At 40.9% G+C, this 20,136-nt stretch overlaps 1 protein-coding gene across 3 annotated transcripts in view; it reads left to right on the top strand.

Moving 5' to 3' along the window:
* Nucleotides 1-20,136, top strand: part of ADAMTSL1 (ADAMTS like 1) — an 871,496-nt gene that overhangs the window by 771,050 nt on the left and 80,310 nt on the right. For all 3 annotated transcript variants that reach the window (XM_072728197.1, XM_072728199.1, XM_072728198.1), the window contains one exon: nt 13,454-13,582. In XM_072728197.1, the coding sequence (XP_072584298.1) occupies nt 13,454-13,582 (129 nt within the window). The remainder of the gene's footprint in view (nt 1-13,453; nt 13,583-20,136) is intronic.

The raw sequence follows: 20,136 nt of genomic DNA, 5'->3' as shown, positions 1-20,136 counted from the left end.
TGAATAGCTGACACATACTGTGTCTAATAAAGAGATCACAGAAAATAAAATAAAAGGAAAATAAAAATAAAAGGCAGTTGTCCTTGAAATTCATCTTTCTCTACCCTCCCCATCATGATTTAGTAGCTGTAATAAAAGGCAAGCAGTTTTCTAAGGTTCTTATAACATAAGTCATTTCAGATTGGCATTTCTGAAATTTTTATCCAGCAATTCTATTAACCAGAGGTGGACTTTGCTTCACAGACAGTTAGACTCAGAGAGGGTCCTGCCACCAGTGGCAAAGACAAAAAGGAAGGTTTTCTCCAGTGTACTAGATCAAAGGGAAAGGTAGACAAGTTTGGCTATATTTCATATGGTGCTCTGAACAACAGGGTAATGGCCATTGACTAATCCAGCCTGCCATCAAGGGATTTTATGTCCTTAAGTTTTGTTCAGTATCTACAAATGTGAGGCATGCCCACTAAAGAGCCCTAGCTTTTATAGAATAGATAAGAATATAGCAGGAGAATCCTACTAACTTCCTCTGCTCCTCAGTAGACTAAAGGAAACAAAGAATTACCAATGATCCAAGCTAGCCCATCTCAGATTCTGAAAAAGTGATTCTCAAAAAAGTCTATCCAAAGGAATGAGGGAAGGATGCATGGTTGGGGAGATAGTGGAATATAGCATATCCTGGGTTAGTCGTTTCTAGGAGAGGCTGCAGCATTACATGATTGTACTATGTATGAGGTCCCTTTTGTCGAAAATTCTGCACTGGAACATGTAAAAGCAGTGAGGACAGCAACACTTGCTGCCTCAGTTTTCCAAGGAATTATCAACTTCAACTGAATCATTAGAAGAGGTGGCATGGCATGCTGGCATTGGCAAAAGATATCTTTAGAGAATGGTATTGAAAACTATTGAGAGAGGGGAGGGAAGCCATACAGCCTGGGAATGTTCCAAAGAGGAGTCTAAGCCATGACCATTTTCAAAAGACCCTGCAAAAAAAAAAAAAAAAAAAAGACCCTGCAATATTTACGCTAAAGTCACACCAACTGAAGGATAGCAAGGCCAAAGAAATTTCAATTCCCTCTCATTTTTTGTGCCAGATAATTAGTAGTCACAATGGTTTTGGCTCAGATGGTGGTCTCAGGGTCCTGAGATTGAGCCCCACATCTGGCTCCATGCTAAACATGGAGTCTGCTTGAGATTCTCTCTTCCTCTCCCTCTTCACCTCCTGCTCTCTAAAATCAATCAATCAATCAATAAAAAAAGAATCGATAAAAAGATTTATTGAGATATAATTCACATATTACATAGGTCAGCTGTTTACAGTATACAATTCAATGGCTTCTAGTACATCCAACAGCATGCTCTTTTTAGAGCATTTTCATTATCCCAAAAATAAACCCCAAGCCTCTTAGCCATGAGTCCCCAATCCCCCCATTTCCCCCTGCTCTAGGCAACCACTTATACACTATGTGTCCATTGATCTGCCTGTTCTGGATGTTTCATATCAATGGAATCATACAACACTAGTCATTTGTTACCAACTTTCATTTAGCATAGTTTTTCAGCATCATCCACAATGTAGCATATATGCTAAATTTTTTATGGTGGAATAATATTCTGTTGTATGAATATACCACATTTTAGTCATTCATCATTTGATTGATATTTGGATTGTTTTTACTTTTTGGCTTTGTGAATACATTGTGAATAATGTTGCAGTGAACGTTCATGTGCAAGTTTTTGTATGGACATATATTTTCCTTCTCTTCCACCTCCACTGCCATATACCCTCCTCTTCCACCTGGAAGTGGAATTGCTGGTCCATGGGCCACATTTGGATTTAACTTTTTGGGAAATTACCAACTGTGTTCCAAAGTAGCTTCACCATGGTACATTTCCACTAACTTTTTGGGAAATTACCAACTGTGTTCCAAAGTAGCTTCACCATGGTACATTTCCAGGGTTCCAGTTTCTCCACATCCTCAACAATGCTTATCATCCTTTTTTTATTACTATTATAACCAGGCTCACAAATGAGAAGTAATATTTCACAGTGATTTTAATTTATATTTCCCTAATGATTAATGATGTCAAGTATCTTTTTTGTGCTCATTAGTCACTTATATAATTTTTTGTTGTGGTTATAACTTTGTTAAAACAACACAAGTATATAATCTGACAGTTCTCTAGGTCAAGAGTTTAGTATAGTCTCACAGGATAAAATCAAGATGTCAACAGCCTGCATTCCTTTCTGAAAGCTCTAGGGGAGGATGTTTTTTTTTGTTGTTTTTTTGTTTTTTGTTTTTTGCTCAGTTGGGTTGTTGGCAATACTTAGTTCCTTGTAACCTAGGACTGTGGTCCCTGTTTCGTTACTGACAATGAACTGAGTGCCATTCCCAGATTCTAGAGGCTACTGTATTCTTTGGCATTTGGCTCTCTTTATCCATCTTTAAAGCTAAAAATGGTGGACTGAGCCCTTCTCATGTTGCTTCTTTCTGACAAACTTCCTATGTCTCCCTCTTCTGATTTTAAGAGCTCATATGATAGGCTGGGCCCACCTAAATACTTAAAATAATCTCCCTATTTTAAGGTCAGCTGATTAGCAGCCTTAGTTTCCTTTTTGCCATGTAGCATAACATAGACAGTTTTTCCAAAAGTTAGGTTGTAGACATCTTGGGAAGGACAGAGCATTATTCTGCCTACCATACCCTGTCTGAAGGGCACAGCTCATTTTCATCAAACTGTTGCCATAGAAAAATCCAAATTTAATGTATATAGACTTTCTAATTTTTCCAGAGAAGCCAAACCAAAGGGCACATGCGCACACGCGCGCGCGTGCACACACACACACACACACACACACACACCATTTTTAATTCCTCCATTTTTAACTGAGCCCAACTAATTCAAACTTGTGAAAGCTTATTTTCAAGCTAAACATGTCTGTGCTGTGAACATAGCCTGGAGGTTGCCAGTACCCTCTGGTCAAATCTTCCATTTTCTGTATTCTCTGATCAGATATTGCACCACATTTCCCAGTGTAGTCAGCGTATTACGCAAAGTGTAATAATTTATTTTATTAGATTGCACTAACTAAAACCAGGTAATGATTTGGATGAAAGAGAAACATTTATTTTTTACTATTACAAAAAAAGGAAGCTTATTGTAATAAAGGAGCAAGTAAGATTCTAAGGAAAGTATTTGCCTCATTACAAAATTTAGAAGCAGATTTAGAACTATAAATCCATGTCCTTATTATAAACAGAGGGGTTTTAAGTAGATACACACCAGGTCTCTTGAAGACCTAAGAGTTCTATGAATTTCTTACATACAAATCAAAAACAGCAGGCCCTCTGCCACCACCACTACCAGCTATAATAAACTCCCCTTACCTGAAATTCAAACATTTACAAATTTACTTCCTTTATCTTTGGGAGACTAGATGACCAAATTGCAAAGAAGTACAGCTTTTGCCAGTGATGTCTTGGAAAAATAACAAGTAAGAGGAAAGGTTCCCAGAGGACTGGTGATGAGAAAGGGTACCAGGCAACAGAGTGGACTGAAAGGTCTGATGCCAACTCTCAGGTCAGGATGTCGAAGTGAAGGAGACCCTACATGAGAGACAGCGGGATAGAAAGGAGTTAAAAACCCCTGAGCTATAAAATGTGAAAGGCATTTGGAAGGAGAACCAGACTAAGAAAAAAAATCATGCATTTCAATATAACTATTATCTGTAACAAAGCGACTCTTGTTGAAATTGCCAGGTAGCCAGATCCTGAAAAGTTTCTGGCTAGCATGGGATGGTGACTGGTAATACTCAGTAATCGTCATTACTCATTTCAGATGTATAAGATGTTGTTGGTCTTTATAAGGGCTTTCATGGAATCACACTGATCATGATCCCTTAAACATTATTTAACTCACAAGTCTCAAATTCTTCAACTGGGAATTCTCACTTCAGGGGGGTTTTGCAGATTAACGCCAGTGGCCATTGTGGGAAACCTATGATAACTGCAGAGGTGAGCATCTCTTAAGGAATTGTTTTGATATTCCCACTTATTACAAGGCATTATTCATTGATTAAATCTGGATTGAATGCAGTTTGTTTAGTTTTAGATGTTGAAAGTGTGTGAAATGTATAACACCTCATTGCTGTTTATTCTAATATTTTCATTAGTGGATGTCACTACCTTATTCACCTTCTCTGGAGTTGAAATTTGGGGCCGCTGTGGATACCACAGCTGGCTTTCTGAATAGTGATGTGGGGGTCCCCAGCAAGTCAGCCTGGCATACTTGGTCTCACAGCCTCTCTGCAAATAGCTACTTTCTTGGGATCTCCAATGAGACCAGCACTGGGGTGATGTTTAAGCTCTCTGTGTCTATCAGATGCTGATGGTAGTTTCGGGAGTATCCTTACTTCTTCTAATTATCCTGAAACCTTCACAGTTCTTCAATATAGAAGCAGTTGAGCTCCTTCTCAATAACAGATTTGATCCTACTCCTTTTTCCTGTCCTTCTTTCTTTTCTTTAAATTTTTCCTTTCTGTTTTCTTAGTTCGTCAACACCCGTCATAACATTTTTTCTTTGTTTTAGCAAAGCTGATACCAATGATCACTAACATTTATTCCAACCTCACACTGTGCTGTGGAATCGCTCTAACAGTTTCACGTGCATGGATGTACTTATTCCTCTCTACAGCCACAGAAGTAGAAAACCAAAGCAAGAAGAGATTAAATAACTTGCCCAGTCCTCATGCATGTAACCCATAATCCATACCTGAGTGGTTCCCTAGCAGGACTCTGACAATCACTAGTTGACACTTCAGAATCTCAATCCTTGCTATTTGGTAGTCTCCAAACCTGCCACCTGCTGTGCCTGTTTTTGTTACAGCCCTGTACCCCAGCCATCCTTAACATGTCTCACTCTGCCTGGGGACACATGCAAGTGCACACTTCCTAGCATAGATTACCTCCAGCTCCACAGTTAAAATCACAAGTCTTTGAAGTATGATTCATTTTCATTTTTTTAGGGTTTTATTTATTTATTCATGAGAGACAGAGAGAGCACGAGGCAGAGATATAGGCAGAGGAAGAAGCAGGCTTCATGCAGGGAGCCCGATGCGGAACTCGATCCCGGGACTCCAGGATCATGCCCTGAGCCAAAGGCAGATGCTTAACTGCTGAGCCACCCAGACATCCCACGATTCATTTTTCAGTGGCCAGTAATGGCAATCAAATGATATGTGTGACTCAATGTCAGAAGAATCAAAAGAAAATCCATTTGATTCATTTAATGAGTCAATAAATATTCACTAAGCCTGGGTTAATTAACATTTGCTAACTACTATAACAAACCAAACCACAAATAATGATGGCTAAAATATGATAGGTTATTTCTTGTTCACACAAAGTCTAAGTAAATTAGTGCTCAAAAGGGATTTTGTAGGTTGAGTCAAGAAGTGGCATTCTTCTCACATCCCAGCAGCTAGAACTTGGTACCTTGCTTATACCTTCCCAGCAAAGAGGCTGGGAAATGACCTAGCTGTATGACCAGGAAGAAGAAAAGAGTTTGGTTAGTAGCAAATCAGTATCAGCCATGGATTGTAAAATGGAAGGCATCATGCTGTTAAAAACAAAATTCCTCTTAGCAGAGGCCTGGACTTGGGCCCTGAGAAAAAGTTACTTACAATGCTCTCTGTTCTTGGCTGCACTCAAAAAACAAACCTTCCATCTCCTCTGGCTCCTCTCTCAATCACCTTTATGCTGGGCCAAAGATATTTTTCAGGCACATATGTTCAGATTTTTTTCCCATTGGGTTTTGATTTTACCCAGAGTCACACATGCAGGAAAGAGGCATGAGCCAGAGCCCAGATTATACACAGGAATGTATTTCTGAGCATTTGCTCCTGGGCTGCTCATTTGTCCATGCCTGTCTCTCCACTGGATCATCCTTCAGGGTAAGGACAGTGCCTGGATGCCCAAACACCTTTGCTGTAAGGGCATCATGATGTAACACATTGTTGGATACTGACACACAAGGTTTAGCTATGCCTCACATTCACCCTTTGGACAAGGGATGCCCTCGCTTACCAGTAGTGAGGCTCTATTTCCCCTGTTCCACGTTACTTATAACAGGAACCATAATCCAATAGCTAAGGGGTATGAGGTCTGAACTGAACAAAAACGATTCTCTTAATGCTTCTATTTCTGGGTACAACTCTCTCAGCCTGGCTTTTTTCCTTGTATTAGTCCCAATAAATGGAAACACTTTCCTCTGTTTCCATTTCTTTGTTTTTCTTAGGCATATAAAATGAGGCATAACCTCCTTCTGTATAGCTCTTACTCATCTGTAACACGAATTCATAGATTAAATGAAAGAATCATCTATAAACCCTATCAGTTCACATCAGGTAGCAGCACACATGCAATCTGCAGGCTGAGCTGACTTGCAGAAGAGAGTAGCCACCAGCAGTGCATGCCCACAGGCCTGACAGCCCAGGCATGGCTCACACTGCAGACGCCCTGCTATCACGGCCTACTCTTGAGGCCCAGCCCACTCTTGTGGTACTTACAGCATGCAATTACCTTTTGTGTTTTTTTAGCACTGCCTCAGCACAAGCATATAATTTATCACTTCACTCTCTCTCTACATCTCTATTTTTTTCTTCTTAGGTAACCTCCATAATTAAAGTCAGACTCATTAATGTGACTCTAATCAGACACAAACCTAGGCATGGCATCATATAGCAGCATTCACTTATTAAGTCATCATCCAAGTGTTCTATAATAGGCTCATATTTTTGTTGTTATTGTTGTTGTTGTTAGTTGACCATTAAAATCAGAGCTCCAACTTGAAAATCTCAAATAGAGAACTAGTAGTGTTCTCTCAGAAGAAATCTCCCAACTCACCAGGAATCAGAGAAATCAGTTACAGAAAAACTAAAAGGGTGTAATTTGTTGATAATCAAACCTGGCTGTGTATCAGAATTACCTAAGAACTTGTTAAAAATAGAGATTGTAGCTTCCATCCCAGAACAGACAACTCTATCAGGAGTCTGAACTTTGTCCTGGAGAAGCCTCTGCTTCTGCATACTGGCATGGGATGGTTACATACACTGGATGAAACCATCTTCTTGGCAACCATGAAGGAGCAAATCAAAAGGCACTTGAAACTCTCTCATGGCTGACTTGTTCTTGGGACAGGGAGAACCTTCATGTCCCAAGTCAAAGTTGTGACCCTGTGTACTGGTTTTAAACCACCTGAGATTCAAATGTAGTAGATCCAGAATGGGACTCAAGAATAGATACAAGTTTTCTCTAATCTATATAAGAGGTTGAGTGGTTAAAAAGCATTCTTTTCACTGTATATTTCCATTGATTATAAATACTTGGGTAACTTTGTGATTTGTCTTAACAATGGATCATGAAGGTAATGAGAAACACACAAGTAGCCTATGCTAACGACAGCCCTTCCAGTGATAGGACAAAAGGCCATTACTTTTGAGCAAAAGCTCAATATAATTAATTAAGAGCTGGATTTAATTCAGTGACATTTGAATTTTATAGCTATACACTTGCAGCTATAAAAACCACCTTTATTATTATTAAAATTCCTATAGGAAAAATAACCTAGTAATTGTGAGTCTGAAACTCTCTGGTCCCTAACCTACTTTTCTGCATTGGCGCAGTTGTTTTTATTACATGGTGAGGCAATGTGTAGTAGAGCAGGACAGATTATGTTTTTAATAAGTACCCTGGGAGTTCTGAGGCAGCCAGTCCACAGGCAACGATTTGAGATCCCCTATAATAAGCACTGGACTTTAGGTAAAAAATCCAGGGTCAAGTTTAGCCCTACTCAGTGTAGTTCTGTGGCTTTGGACAATCCATGAAGCCTCCCTGAACCTAAGTTTCTTGATTGCATAAAAGAAATATTTTACCTGCCTTGTTATGAGAGCAAAACCAAATTCAGATAATACACGTAGCACACCATATGCACACATATTTTCACTTACTAGATATTTATTGAGGACCTACCATCTGCCAGGACTAGGTAGTAGGAATGAAAAAGAGGACAAGAGAGATGTGATCTTTTATGGAGGCTACGTGATGAGGGATGGGGGGACAGAAAATACACAAATGAATTATAAATTCTGATAATTCTTTGCTTATAAAGAAAATTAAGTTGGTGGTGAGATACGTAATGATTGGCCAGGGATAAGGGGGTATGTGCTTTAGATGGAGTGGTTAGGAAAGGCCTCACTAGGAGATATTACTTGTACTGAGCAACCACAGGAAGACAGTGATGTAGAAGTCTATAGCTGGAGGATGGCAGGGGAAGGGAAGAGCCATGGTAAATGAGCTGATGTTTTAGAGGAAGGGAAAGGAGACCAGTGTGACTGGAGCAGTGATAGACAAGGACTGTGTCCTCAGTGAGGTAGAAGAGGTTGACAGATGATCATATAGGGGACACAGATGGTCAAGAGCTTAAAATTTTGTTCTAATTGTACTGATAACACACTAGATAATTTAACTCAAGCAGTTAGATGGATTATCTTATTTGTGTTTGAGAAGGATCACTCCAGCTGACACAAGTAGTGAAAGACAAGTGGAAGTGAGACCAGTTAGGCTCTGAGCAGTGCAGCCAGAGAAGGTAGCAGCTTCAGATCCTAGTGACAAAGGGGATCACAGGATTAGATTTAGGGTATATTTACCAGTTAGAGCTGGAGAGCTTCCTGCCAGTAGGGAGGTAAGGTATATAACCCAAGATTTATCAGTGTCATTGCAGCGGTGTCCCTCTATTATCACCCTGCATTACTCTCAGAAACCGTAGTACAAAGTCATTCATCTTCACATCAAGTTATACATAGTCTCAAATATATGGAATATAGGTGAAATAAGGGGAAGATCCCTAAACAGTCAAAACAGATATGGAGAACCTGTGCACATCGTCAAAACTCACTCAAGTTTCTGCCTTTGACCATAGTTTTAATGAGCCTAATAACGTAGAGCACAATTAAAAGGGGAGAGGGGAAGAAAGAGGGACAGCTTGTAACAGGAGGCTGTGTGACAGTGCAAGCAGGAATAATGGATAAATAGATGAGGGATAAAACAAAAAGTAGAAAGTAGAAAAAACAGGTTAAAGGGTTGAATTGAATTATGGTCTTCTTCACAGTTAATGAAGGCACAGAAGAATGAAAACCATCACAGAGTGTCCTATATAACATGGTTAAAACAAAATCCATTTGCCTTACAAAGAATTAAGTACAAGGTATATAAAAATGATTTCATGTGGACCCTTATTTCCCCAGGGTGCTCAATAAATGATTCTTTTCATTGTATTTTGTGGTCATGTATACAAAGTGCTGGATTTTTCTCCCCAGCTGATAAAGGTCTATTAAAATGTAATGTATACAGAACTTCTACTCCTGGGAGGATGGCATAGACCCACTTTTCCCCATCCTTCTTGCTAAATACAACTAAAATCCACAGAGATTACACATGAAACAACCTGAAGAAGACTAAAAAGTGGAGAAGAGAGCTAGAGGCTTTGGGAACTGAGTAACTACACAACTGTTCCTTCCTCAGGTTTTCTTTTAGCCTTTCAGTTCCCAAACTTGTAGCTGAAGAAGCCAGCCATTAGGAAAGGCAATAAGAACACGTACAAAAGAATGCTTCAACCAGAGACTGCTCTTGCTAGCCAAGGAACAGGAAAGGAGTGGCCTAACAAGACAGAAAACTTTTGGGAAGCTCTACTTCAAAACAATATACTGTATTCCATTGCCACCCACACCAGCAAAAGCTGCATGGGGAACCTAGACGCCACCTCATCAGACTGAAATGATGTTCTGCAGTACCCCCACAGACCCGGTGTCAGAGAAGACAGATTTCATCCCCACAGTGTAATGAGGAAAGCACATGGAGAACCTGGAATTTCATCCTCACCCTGCAGCACCCTCCTTACCCTTTTCTCTGGGGTGGTGTTACAGAAGGCCCCTCGGAGGGTCAGGACTTTCACCTACCACCCAGCAGCCATAAGGTGCCTCCCATGGTGGGATCACTAGAGACTGTGTGGGGAGCCAGCAGTCCCACCCCTGCTTGGCAGTAATGAGGAGCCCCTCCACTTGAGTAACAGAGGAGGCCAGGTGGAGAATCTGGACCTCTACTTCCACTGGGCGGTAATAAGTTGGCCCATCCCTGCTCCCCCACCTTAGCTGTTGCAGAGTAAGCCAGCTAAAACAGTAGGCTTAAATAAGATCCAGATTTGCATAACATACTCTGAAAATGTCCAGATTTCAACTGAAAATCACTCAGCATACCCCAAACCCACTTTCACCACTCTTACTCCACATTCTTATTCAGTTTCAGCACTCTTACTTGGTGCTGGAAGTTCTATCCAGTGAAATAATGCAAGAAAAGGAAATGACAGGCATACAGATCAGAATGGAAGAAATAAAACTATTTGCAGATGAAATGATCACCTACTTAGAAAATACCAAAAAATCCGCCCACAAAAAGTCCTAAACCTAGCATCTAAGTTCAACAAGGTCACAGTTTATACAAAAATCAACTGCATATCTATATGCTATCAATGAACACTGAAATTGAAAATACAATATAATTTGCCATCCCTCAATAAAATCAAAATAGATATACACCTAACAAAATGTGTACAGAACTTATATGCTAAAAATCACAAAACTCTGCTGAAAGACATTAAGGGAGAGCTAAATCAATAGACATACAGTATTCATGAATTGGAATATTCAACACAGTTAAAAAGTACTAATTCTCCCCAAATTGATATAGTAGTTTAATTCCTATCAAAATCCCAGCAAGATTTTATGGTTGTAAATAAGATTATTGAAAACCTATGTTGAGTAAAGAAACTAGAATAGCAAAGAAGAATAAAGTGGAAAGAATCAACCTACCCAATTGCAAGATTAATTATATAGTTAAAATAATTTAGACTGGGACACCTGGGTGGCTCAGCAGTTGAGCATCTGCCTTTGGCTCAGGGTGTGATCCTGTAGTCCAGGGATCAAGTCCCACATCAGGCTCCCTGCATGGAGCCTGCTTCTGTCTCTGCCTGTGTCTCTGCCTCTCTCTCTCTCTCTCTTTCTCTCTCTCTCTCTCTCATAAACAAAATCTTTTTAAAAAATAAAATAATAAAGACTATGTGGTATTGGTAGATGGATAAATGCACAAAACAGTAGAACAGAAGAGAGAACTAGAAACAGATCCATAAAAATATGCCCAACCTATTTTGATAAAGGTACAAAACAGTATGATGGAAGAAAGATAGCTTGGTGGAGTAACTGTACACCCATAGGCCAAAAAATGGAGTTTGATTGAAGTCTCACACCTATACAAAAATTAACTCAAAATGCATCAAAGGCTTCAATGTAAAATGTAAAACTATAAAACTTTTACCAAAAAGGAATAGGAAAATCTTCATGATTTAGGTCTAGATAAATAGTTTTTAGACTTATTATCAAAAGCAAGATCCATGAAAGGAAAACTTAATAAATGAGACTTTATCAGAGTTAAGAATACCATTGTTCTGTGAAAGATCCTGTTTAAGATGATGAAAAGCTACAGAAGTGGGAGAAAATTTTTGCAAACCATATATCTGACAAAGGACTAATATCTAGAATATAAAGAATTCTCAAAACCCAACAAAAAAATAATAATCCAATTAGAAAATCCTCAAAGGACATGAAGAGACATTTCAACCAAGAGGATATAAAGATGGCAAATAAGCACATGAAAAACTATCCAACATCAGTAGCCATTAGGGAAATGAGAACTCAAACCACAGTGAGGTATCGCTATACACCTATCAGCATGGCTAAAATTAAAACTAATGACAACACCAAATGCTGGCAAGGATGAAGAGAAACTGGATTGTTCATGTACTACTGATAAGAATGTGAAGTGATACAGCCACTCTGGAAAACAGTTCAGTTTCTTAAAAAATTAAACATGCAACTACAATATGACCTAGCAGTGGCACTCCTGGGCAATTATCCCAGAAGAATGAAGACTTATGTTCACACAAAGACTTGTACAAAAATGTTTGTAGCAGTTTTATTTGAATATATACAATCTGGAAACAACCCAGATATCCTTCAAACAATGAATGGCTAAAGAAACTATGATAAATCTGTACCATGGAATACTATTCAGCAATAAAAAGAAACAAACTATTGATAGACACAACCATGGTAGCATGAGTGACCCCAAAGAATCTCCAGAGAACTATTGATTGGAAAAAAATATTTTAAAAATATTACAGTATTATATGATTCCATTTTTATAATGTTCTTAAAATGACAAAATTATAGAAATCAAGAAGAGATTAATGGTTGTCAAAGGATTAAGGCAGGGTTGGGGACAGCATTTGGGCTCCTGTAGTGGTGGAAATACTCTGTAGTTTAACTTTATCAGTGTCAGTGTCCTAATAATGATACCATAGTTTTTAAGATGTTACCATTAGGGGGATCTAGATAGCACACGCGATTGCTCTGTATTATTTCTTACAAATACATGTGAAGCTATAATTATCTCAAAGTAAGAAAATTAATTAAAAAAATAAGCCGGGGGTAGCCTGGGTGGCTCAGCAGTTTAGCACCACCTTCAGCCCAGGGCATGATCCTGGAGACCCAGGATCAAGTTCCGCATCAGGCTCCCTGCATGGAGCCTGCTTCTCCCTCTGCCTGTGTCTCTTCCTGCTTCTCTCTCTGTCTCTCTCTCTGTCTCTCTCTCTCTCGAATAAATAAATAAAATCTTTAAAAATAATAATAATAAGCTGGGGTGCCTGGCTGGCTCAGTCAGTGGAGCATGTGCTTCTTGACCTCAGAGTTGTGAGTTTGAATTCCATGGTGGGTATAGAGATTATTTAAAAATAAAATCTTTTAGGGCAGCCCGGGTGGCTCAGCAGTTTGGTGCCTGCCTTCAGCCTGTGGCATGATCCTGGAGACCTGGAATAGAGTCCCACGTCGGGCTCCTTGCGTCAAGCCTGTTTCTCCCTCTGCCTGTGTCTCTGCCTCTGTGTGTGTGTGTGTGTGTGTGTGTGTCTTTCATGAATGGATGAATAAAATCTTTTTTTAAAAAATAAAAATAAATAAATAAAATCTTTTAAAAAAATAAGCCCTTAAAAATAGGAGATATAATGTCATTTGTAAATGTGATGATAAAATGCACAAATCATCCCAGCTTGTTAGATACTATGCTCATCCTCAGATTCTTCAATATGTGTTCTTTTCCTGACAATTCTATGGTGGATGAGTGGGTAGGTGGATGATTTCTATATCATGCGGTTAACAATTTTTTCAAAGGAAAACATGGTTAGTGGGAAAAGCCTGGGAATACCAGTTGTTCATTGTGGGTCATCCCATGGTTCAAGGGAACACCTCGCCCACAGCCACCATCTAGTAAAATCTCACATTCCTTCTCACCTTCAGGAAAACCACTAGTGAAGACATCACGAGCGACTGTGATCAACACCGAGGAGCCTGCAATCATAGTTGATGTGGGAAGCACCATCAAAACAGTGCAAGGAGTGAATGTGACAATTAACTGCCAAGTTGCAGGTGAGAAATGTATTCATGTGTTAATTCATCTGTTCAAATATTAATGGAGCCTTGTATCAAGCTAGGGGATACAAAGATAAATATAGATTCTATTCTCCGGGACTCAGGGGTAGTAGGAAAGCTAACCCAAGAATTTCAGTCACCCTGAAAATGGACAGTGCTACAGAGGTTTAGAGGAAAGATGAATTCTGGCTGGGACAGAGGTGGTTTCTTATTTCAGCCTTGCATACTACAGGTGCAAAGGTGGAAGCAAAGCGTGTTCCAAATAGACAAAAGAATGTGAAAAATTCATGGAAGTAGGAAAACCTCAAGACTGTAAGCGAATAGTATGTGCTTTGGTCTGGCAGGAGCCCAGAGTATAGAAATGGTGTGGAGGGGCTTAAACTTTAGTAAGGTGTGTTGCAACTGTGGCATGAAAGACCTTAAACGCTTGGCCAAGGAGTTCAGAAAAAGGCAGAAGAGAGTGACACTGAGGAGCCATCCTTCCAGAAGAGCAAGCCAATAGCAATATGTAAAATGGATTGAAGATAGGAAATACTGGGACAGAGAGACCAGTTAAGAAGTTGTCATAGTAGTTGGGACACCTTCCTGGTTCAGTGGGTAGAACATTTTATGTTCTTGAGCTTAGGGTTATGAGCTCAAGCCCCGTGTTGGGTGTAGAGATTACTTAAAACTAAAATCTTAAAAAAAAAAAAAAAAAGAAAGAAGGAAAGAAAAAGCTGTCATAGTTTAGAGAAGAGATAATGAAGGACCAAACTCAGGGCAGTGGTAATGGAAAGGTAAAGGGTAGAGTAACATCAGAGAGATGATGACAGAGATAGGACCAACAAGAATCTGGAGCTTCTTCTCATCAGAAGTGGGTAAGAGTCATTAACGAAAACAACCAGTGCTATTAGGAGTTGTGATATAGGAATTGCTTCCCAGTTGGCCTTGCAAACTCAGAGGCCTATAGAGAACAGAAAGGGAAGTGGGGGAGGAGTAGACAAAAGGAGGTGGTAGTATGCTCTTTAAAAGGGTATTTACCAGGGATCCCTGGGTGGCTCAGCAGTTTAGGGCCTGCCTTTGGCCCAGGGCATGATCCTGGAGTCCTGGGATTGAGTCCCACATCAGGCTTCCTGCATGGAACCTGCTTCTCCCTCTGCCTGTGTCTCTGCCTCTCTGTCTCTCTCTCTCCCTCTGTGTCTCTCATGAATAAATAAATAAAATCTTAAAAATAAATAAATAAAAATAAGAAGGTATTTACCTTCAATTAAAAAGCAAAAAGTCATCAACACAGAGCCAAACAAAGCCCGGTGGCTAAATCTCCCTCCCTATGGACCACTAATGGGTGCCATCTACCCTAAGGGTCTTCACTTTCACAATGCAAAGAAATGAATGGCTATTGTGCCAGGGCCCATCTACAATCCCTTGATTGCTGTCCTTATCAGCTGTACCCTCCTGTGGCACACCCACAGCTGGGTTCCCTGATTATACCCAGTGGACAGACAGTGGCACCCCTGCTTTGGGACTTTCTTTTATCTTAAATCTCTGCTTGTGATTTATAGGTCACATAACTCAGTTTAGAATAAATAGGAGGAAGATCTTAATCTAAAGCATGCTGTTTCCAAAGAATTGCCAGTCTGGTTTTCTCTGAAATATCCTGGTAGCTCCAGGAAATCAGAACCATAAATCTCTCTCTGTCATCATACATTAGCTTCTTTCTGTAAAGCTTCCCTTGGCCTGCATATCCACCCTCATCAGTGAAACCTGCCACACCAGATCCCTTCAGGCCCTGCCCTTGCAGATAATGAGTCAGACAAACCCTCAGACAGGGCTTCCCTCGAAAGAGCTGCCCTTTGTGCAGGGACTGCTGGTACAGGCAAGGCGTCTTGTGCAGAACCATCCTTCCCCACCCAATCACTGTGAACACACGCCTCAGAGACCAGACACTGCCTGGAGGTATAACAGACCATGCCAGATCTCTTCCTGAGTGCTGAGATTGGTAGGAGTAAAAGAATGGGGAGCAAGAGGCAGAGCAAGGAAGTGGGCACTTAAATTAGGAGATTGAGAGAACCAGAATCCAGGTGAGAAAGTGTCTACCATGGGGAACCAAGGACACTAAAACTCGCTTTGGCCAAGTTCTTTCATGCCATTTGGTGCCCTGTCTCCTTGACTTCATCCAGAGACTTGTTCTTGGTGATTGCTTCGTGAGATCTCAGGTTGTGCCCAGTTTTTGGCCTGGCCATGCACAGTACAGTTTTTATTTTTATTTTTTTTCATAGAATCATTGGTGTTAATCATGGCTAACTGAAATACATCTGGGTGTCTCTGTCATTATGCCTTTTGTTAAATAAGACATTTATTCAAAGTGGTGGACAAGAGTCTGCTTTTGATTGCACAGTAGAGCATGAATTTGCTGAACAAAGAAATCATCCTTGAGCTACGTCTCCAGTCAAAATACTGAGTGTTGTAACACTCAATGGCAGTAGGAATTACTTTTACAAATACAACTGGCTCATTGCTCTCTTTTGGTGTAATTTTAATGGCTATTTTATAGTCTATATTAAGAATATTACGTAATTTATGTAGAGTAACTCATGTACTTATACATTTGAGTTGCTAGCTATTTCTCATTAAATAACTCTTTGCACATAGGTGCTTTCAGCTTGTAAGATGCAGCTTCACAAATTCTTCCCAACCCTTAAACATAACAAATATTAAGCCATGAGTATGATGAGCATTCTTTTTGAAAGGTGATCCAATCCAGTCACTCCTATACTTTTTCTCTATTTGAGAAGAGTTCAAAAGGCCTAGTAGGAGATAAAGGGTTAGGGGAGGAGGGAGTATTTCAGTCATTGGGACCAGTATGTACAAAGGGCCTGAGGTAGCAAGAGCAGGCTGCCTCTAAAGGAGTAAAATGGCTGGGGTGGCAGTAGTATAGATAGCAGAGAAGAAAGTAGCATAACATGTGGCTGGAGTGTGGAGGAGAGCAGACAAGGGCTAGATCTTACATACTCTCATAGATTATGGTACAATTTGACATTTTGTTCTAAGAGCAAAGGAAGCTTTGGAAGGACTTAGGAGATAAAATTATCAGGACTGGTGATATAGAAATAGTTGATCAGTGACAGGCAGTATATTCATTGGCATAGGCTAGACTATGGTAATAAGTAGACCCCCAAATATGTCATGGATCAAACACAATAGAAGTTTATTATTGTTTACCTGAGAGTCCAAAGAGCTGGCTGCCCCCCACAGTCAGGGTCATGGAATGCTTGTGGATCTATTATTTAAAACTCGTGCCCTCCAAGTTCTCCTCAAGGGTTATCTCTAACTTGTCAACCAGAAGAGGGGAAAGATAAAGCTTGGAGGATGGTTGGGAAGGTTTTTAAGGGCCACACCTGGAAGCAACACACATTAACACTTCTCACTGTCCCTCTTGATCACATGGCCACTCCCCACTATAAGGGATACTGAGCAATGTAGCCTAGATGGGCACCCAGGAAAAAGAAGGAAACAGGTTTGGTGGTGAACAGCTATCAGTATCTGCCCCATTCAGTATGGAGAAATGTGGAAGGCTGAAAACATCCTTTCCAGACTTCCATGGTTCTTTAGAATAATTGCCAAAGCTGACATTTAAGTTACTATAGTCTTTTCTCGCACCAAGCTATCGAAGACACTTCTAAAGTGCATCATGTCAAGGTGCACAAGATACTGCACCTTGAAATGCTGCCAAGCTTCCAGGATGCAAGCAGCCTTCCAAATATAACAAGCAGGCTGGTTAGCAAGAGTATCCTGTCTGGGATTTTAAAAAAGAATATTATAGCATCACCCTACCTGGTCGCTCCATGGAGATTAAAGGCACTAATCCCTACAATCCTATCAAGTTAGAACCCATTACCACCCGACTCATTTATTGATCCTTTCAAGCAATATAGAGAGCATTGTGTTGTTGATAAGATATGCCACCAAGGGGGAAAAGTAAAAACAGAGTTTTTTCCTCCCCTGTTTTAGACACAAATCATACCAGGGAGTCCAGAGTGTGGAGCCTATCCAAGTAACTTGTCAACAGCACAGTTTTGGACTTTGGTAGAGTATATTTTCTGACATTTCTTTCAGTAAAATGTGTGGTCACATCACAACAGCCTAAAAAAAAAAACCCACCCACACCCTGACCAGCTTCTCAACAAGAAAAGAACTAACAAAGCCAGCACATATGGGTTCTAGAAACCCCTTCTAACAATAATCATGGTGTTACAGCTATAGCAGAAAGGTTAATTCTCAAAGTAGAAAGTAAGACTCTGACAGTTCAGAAACAACAGTAGAGCATTTTCTGACCTTTTCTGAAGAGGCAGTTGGATACAATGGCAGGCAGTGTGGGGCACAGGTTAGGATGGGGATCCGTGGCATCGAATATATGAGTTTGGATCTCCACCCTGCCATTTGTAGGTCACTGATTTGGCCATGGAGTGAGGAGTAGGGAGAGACAGAGACTCTGTCCCCTTCACCAGTCCAGGACCCAAACTAACATCACTTTAGACAGATTTTTTAATCTCTTTGAAAAATGTAATTATCTTTATAAAATGTTTGGCTTATAGCAGAATGTTCTTTCTCCTCTCCTGACATGCTCAGGATATTTTGCACAGCTCCTGACTTGTGTGTGCTCCCTGAGTTCAGGTACTCTGAACGTCAACATTGGGCATGGGTATCTGCTACCTTTTCAAGGGACTCTGTCTTAAATAGTGGCTGGTGATGTATTCTAAAGGCTCATTATCATCTCTTGAGAGAAAAAGAAAAAAGAGCTCTCTGAGGCCTCGCTGCTTTTTCCTCTATCTTTTCTCTATGTTTATAAGATGTCAGAGTCTGTCAGGAAAGGGACTAAAACTATTCTGAAGCACCTTGTTGATGTTATCCTCTGCCCACAGTCCCAAGCAGGAAGCCCCCAAAATGTGACACCAGACACAACTCCTCCATCAGCGAATTCTTGATGCAGGTCCCTGCTTGAGTGAGCCTGACAAATATTTGCTAATAAATATATTAAAGAATGAGTCCTACATAATTTCTCTGCCTTTGCTGCCATCATTTCTCTGATTTTAGCTGTACAGAGATTGGAGGCAACGTCCTTCTACCCTCTGCTCTCCTGAACATTTGCATTTCTCCCATGAGCCCCCCAACCTGCTCCTGGAAAATTCAGTCCTTTTGTAAGCACCCTGTCTTACCGTGGCAAACACTCCTATTTCATGGGGGACATGAGGCAGAGTGATTAAGAGAACCGAAGAGGCTGGGACCCAGTTCCTGGGAAATGGCTCCAAGTCTCTCAGGGCCTGGGTTCTCTCCCTCCACCTCTTGTTTCTCACCTTCCCACCCCCACCCCGACCCCCCCATTTCTTCTCTTCTCCTACATGTCTCTGCCTCTGGCTATCATGCAGGACCATGGGCCCTTCCAGAGAAGGACACGCTGGGAGCAGCAGGAAATCTTGCTGCAGAAATGTCCATGTTGCGAGATCCTCACAGGTGTTGGTGCTGGAGACGCACACACCACCCCCTCAGCACAGTGGTGGACAGTGTTAGATTAGATCCCCTGTTTGCTTAGTGGAACCAAAGACCCATTTAGTCCAACTCCCTTACTCTACCTCTCTTGCTCTAGAACAGCCCTCAGTCCCACTGGGGACTGTGTGCTCACTGCCCACAGCACTCTTCCAAAGATTGAGCCAACATACATGCTGCACATGAGTGACTCATAGCAAGGGAAATACTTGTGGAAAATAATTTGTAGAACGTCGCTTTTCCTTGTGCTTTCAGGAGAGAAATGGCAGGGAGTGTTTTCTTCAGCTGACCTTTCAGAGACTGTCTCTTGAATGCTGTGGATTTCTTTTTTTACATAAAAATTAAGCTCATGTTCCTAAGTCCAAGCTGGCATAGCCAGGCATGTGATGCTCTTGCTCTCCCTAGTGGTGCTGCAATGAAAAATCAGCTCTCTGCCTCTTACCTGCATCTTTTGTCCAGGTATATTCAGAGGCTGTGCCAACCTGGGCCTCCTCCTGCATTTGAGCAACAGATGTCCTGAGACATGCCTCTCCCCGATGTGACAAGCACGCAGTATCCAAGTCTTCACCCCGTTCAGTAGCCCTGCCTCCTCCTTCTAGCCAGTTTAGTGATCCTTAGTGATTCTCATTAAATTATTGGTAATTGGAATAAAAGAGAAAACTGGAGAGTCACTCCTCTATTCTTTATAATAGGGAGGAAGGCCCTACAGATTGGCCAAGCACTTTCACCACCCCGTTGCACCACTGTTCTAGGCCTGCCTGAGGCAGCAGAGCAGCCAGGAAACCAGTGAATTCCCAGAATGCAGTTCGTCTTTAGTGAAGGAGTGTGAAACCACCTTCCCACCGCCACCCCACTTTCTCCTACTGGGAGCTCAGGAGGAGCAAGTGCCCGGGGGTGGGGGGGGGGGGGAATTGAGGCTGCTACTGAGCTGGGTGTTACGGAGTAGACTGCTGGTAAATTCAGTTCATCAGATTCAAAGAAAAGGAACAGATACACAGGTAATCCCTTGAAGATGTCTCCAGTAGGAG

Source organism: Vulpes vulpes, chromosome 12 (genome assembly GCF_048418805.1).
Source record: "Vulpes vulpes isolate BD-2025 chromosome 12, VulVul3, whole genome shotgun sequence".
Taxonomy (NCBI): Eukaryota; Metazoa; Chordata; class Mammalia; order Carnivora; family Canidae; genus Vulpes; species Vulpes vulpes.
Note: the sequence above shows the minus strand (reverse complement) of the source record. Positions and strands in the feature narration are given on the sequence as shown.